General features: G+C 38.4%; 1 protein-coding gene across 1 annotated transcript; it reads left to right on the plus strand.

The window, feature by feature from the left end:
• Positions 1-235: 235 nt before the first annotated feature.
• Positions 236-886, plus strand: LOC137807625 (secreted RxLR effector protein 161-like). The gene has a single exon (XM_068608353.1). It carries the CDS (start codon positions 236-238, stop codon positions 884-886), a length of 651 nt encoding a protein of 216 aa, XP_068464454.1.
• The last annotated feature ends 1,295 nt before the right edge of the window (positions 887-2,181 follow it).

The following is a 2,181-nucleotide window of genomic DNA, read 5'->3' on the forward strand; positions in this document are numbered from 1 at the left end:
TATTAAGAAGGTTGGAACTGATATTATTTTGGTACAAATATACGTAGATGATATTGTTTTTGGCTCATCTAACGTGAAACTTTGTGAGGACTTTGTCAAAGCTATGTAGGGGGAGTTCAAAATGTGTATGATGGGAGAACTCTTATTCTTTCTCAGCCTACAAGTTAGGCAATCCAAGGAAGGAATCTTCATATGCCAATCAAAGTATTGCAAAGAAATCCTTAAGAAGTTCGAGATGGAAGCTTGCAAAGCAACAACAACTCCAATGTCAACTAACTGCTACTTGGAAGCTGTTGAAGCTGGACCAGAGGTTAATCAAACCATGTACAAAGGTTTAATCGGTTCACTTCTTTATCTAACTGCAAGTAGGCCAGACATCATGTTTGTTGTGTGTCTATGTGCTAGATTTCAGTCTTGCCCCATGGAATCACATCTCAAGGCTGCAAAAAGGATCTTTAAATATCTAAAAGGCACAATCAACATGGGCTTATGGTATCCTTCTCTTTCTCCTATACATTTAGTCGGTTATTCTGATTCAGATTTCGCAGGATGCAAATTAGATAGGAAGAGTACGAGTGGAACATGTCACTTGATTGGTTCAAGCCTCATTTCGTGGCATAGTAAGAAACAAGCGTGTGTAGCCTTATCCACTGCTGAAGCTGAATACATAGCAGCTAGTAGCTATTGTGCACAAATTTTATGGATCAAACAACAACTTGAGGATTTTGGTGTAAAGATGAGTAAAGTTCCTCTTCTATGCGACAATACAAGTGCTATCAACCTGACAAAGAATCATATTCAACACTCGAGGACAAAGCACATTGAAATAAGACACCATTTCATTCATGATCATATAGCCAATGGAGACTGTGAGATCATGATGTGATTCCAATAGCAAAGAAGAGAATGATTCTTGACATTCTTAGGAATCAACTTGAGTTGGACAATAGTTAGGCACTTTCTCTTAGAATTGGATCAATGTTCTAAGTCAAGAACTCACCAAAACTAGCACCAAATCCAAACTCATATGGAAGTTCCAATTATAGTCAAATTGAACGGATTAAAATGAAAGAAGAAGCAAAATGCACCGAATGGAATTAGCTAAAAACTGAAATGAACCGAACATAAAAGCTGGAAATGAATAAGAACAACCAAGAACAGTAAGGAAACAAAGGCACCGAACCAAAACAGCTAAGAATTGAAAACTGCCGAACAGAAATTCAAGAACAACAAGCTAAACATGAACAATTGAAAGAGAAGAAAGGAAGGAGAGGAGAAAGCTCATGAAGATGGATGTATGGTTGGATGATCATGCCACTAGAAGGATGGATGCTCCTAGATGAGTGTGCAAGCCGCCACTTGAGGTAACCATGGAACCATCAAGATAAGACTAGAGAAGAAGGCTCAAAGCTCTCCAATGCTCTCTCAAAATTTGAGTATAGTTTCTCTAATTAAAATTCAAATCTGAAATGTACAAGGAGAGCACCTATATTTATAGCCTAAAGGTGTTGAAAATCAAACTAAGAGAATTCAAAATTCCCTCCTAAAAGAAGCTACAACCGGCGCCTAAACAAGACATGAGGAAGGTGTGATCCCTTCTCTCACTTTGGCACCTCCTTATTTACTTCTACACCTATCTACTAACACACCCCCCTCCTAAAGCTCCTAACTAAAGACTAAAAGATGCTATAACAATAGAGGTTTCTAATGTTTCCCTCTAAGCACCTTCAACCAAAGAAATTACAAAAAGAGAAAATAATTGTCCCCTAGCTCCTAAAGCTTTGAACATGCTTCTTGTAAGCCTTTGAGGTGGGCTTTGACCTCCATGGGCGTCCTCCATTTGCGCCTCTAAATCTTCTTGATCTTGTTGATTGGCCTGCATGTCCACTTGAGCTTGATCTCCATCAAATCAAGTTTGTTTCCACAGAAAGCCAACTGGCTGATATCTTCACCACGCCTTTACCCAAAGATAGGTTTTACTCTTTATGAAATGAATTGGGAATTCTTGATATGCATACTTTATCCTAGTTATATTCTATTATGCTCTGTCTATTTGATGAGACAAATAGGGGGAGAAGAGTTGAGAAGGGCTGCTCGAGCTAGAAGCTGTAATGTTCCTCTACTGTTTTTTTCTGGTTTTTCAATAGGATTTCAACCGGTTATCTCTGTATTATAACCGAT

The sequence above is a fragment of the Phaseolus vulgaris genome, chromosome 11 (genome assembly GCF_000499845.2).
Source record: "Phaseolus vulgaris cultivar G19833 chromosome 11, P. vulgaris v2.0, whole genome shotgun sequence".
Classification (NCBI taxonomy): Eukaryota; Viridiplantae; Streptophyta; class Magnoliopsida; order Fabales; family Fabaceae; genus Phaseolus; species Phaseolus vulgaris.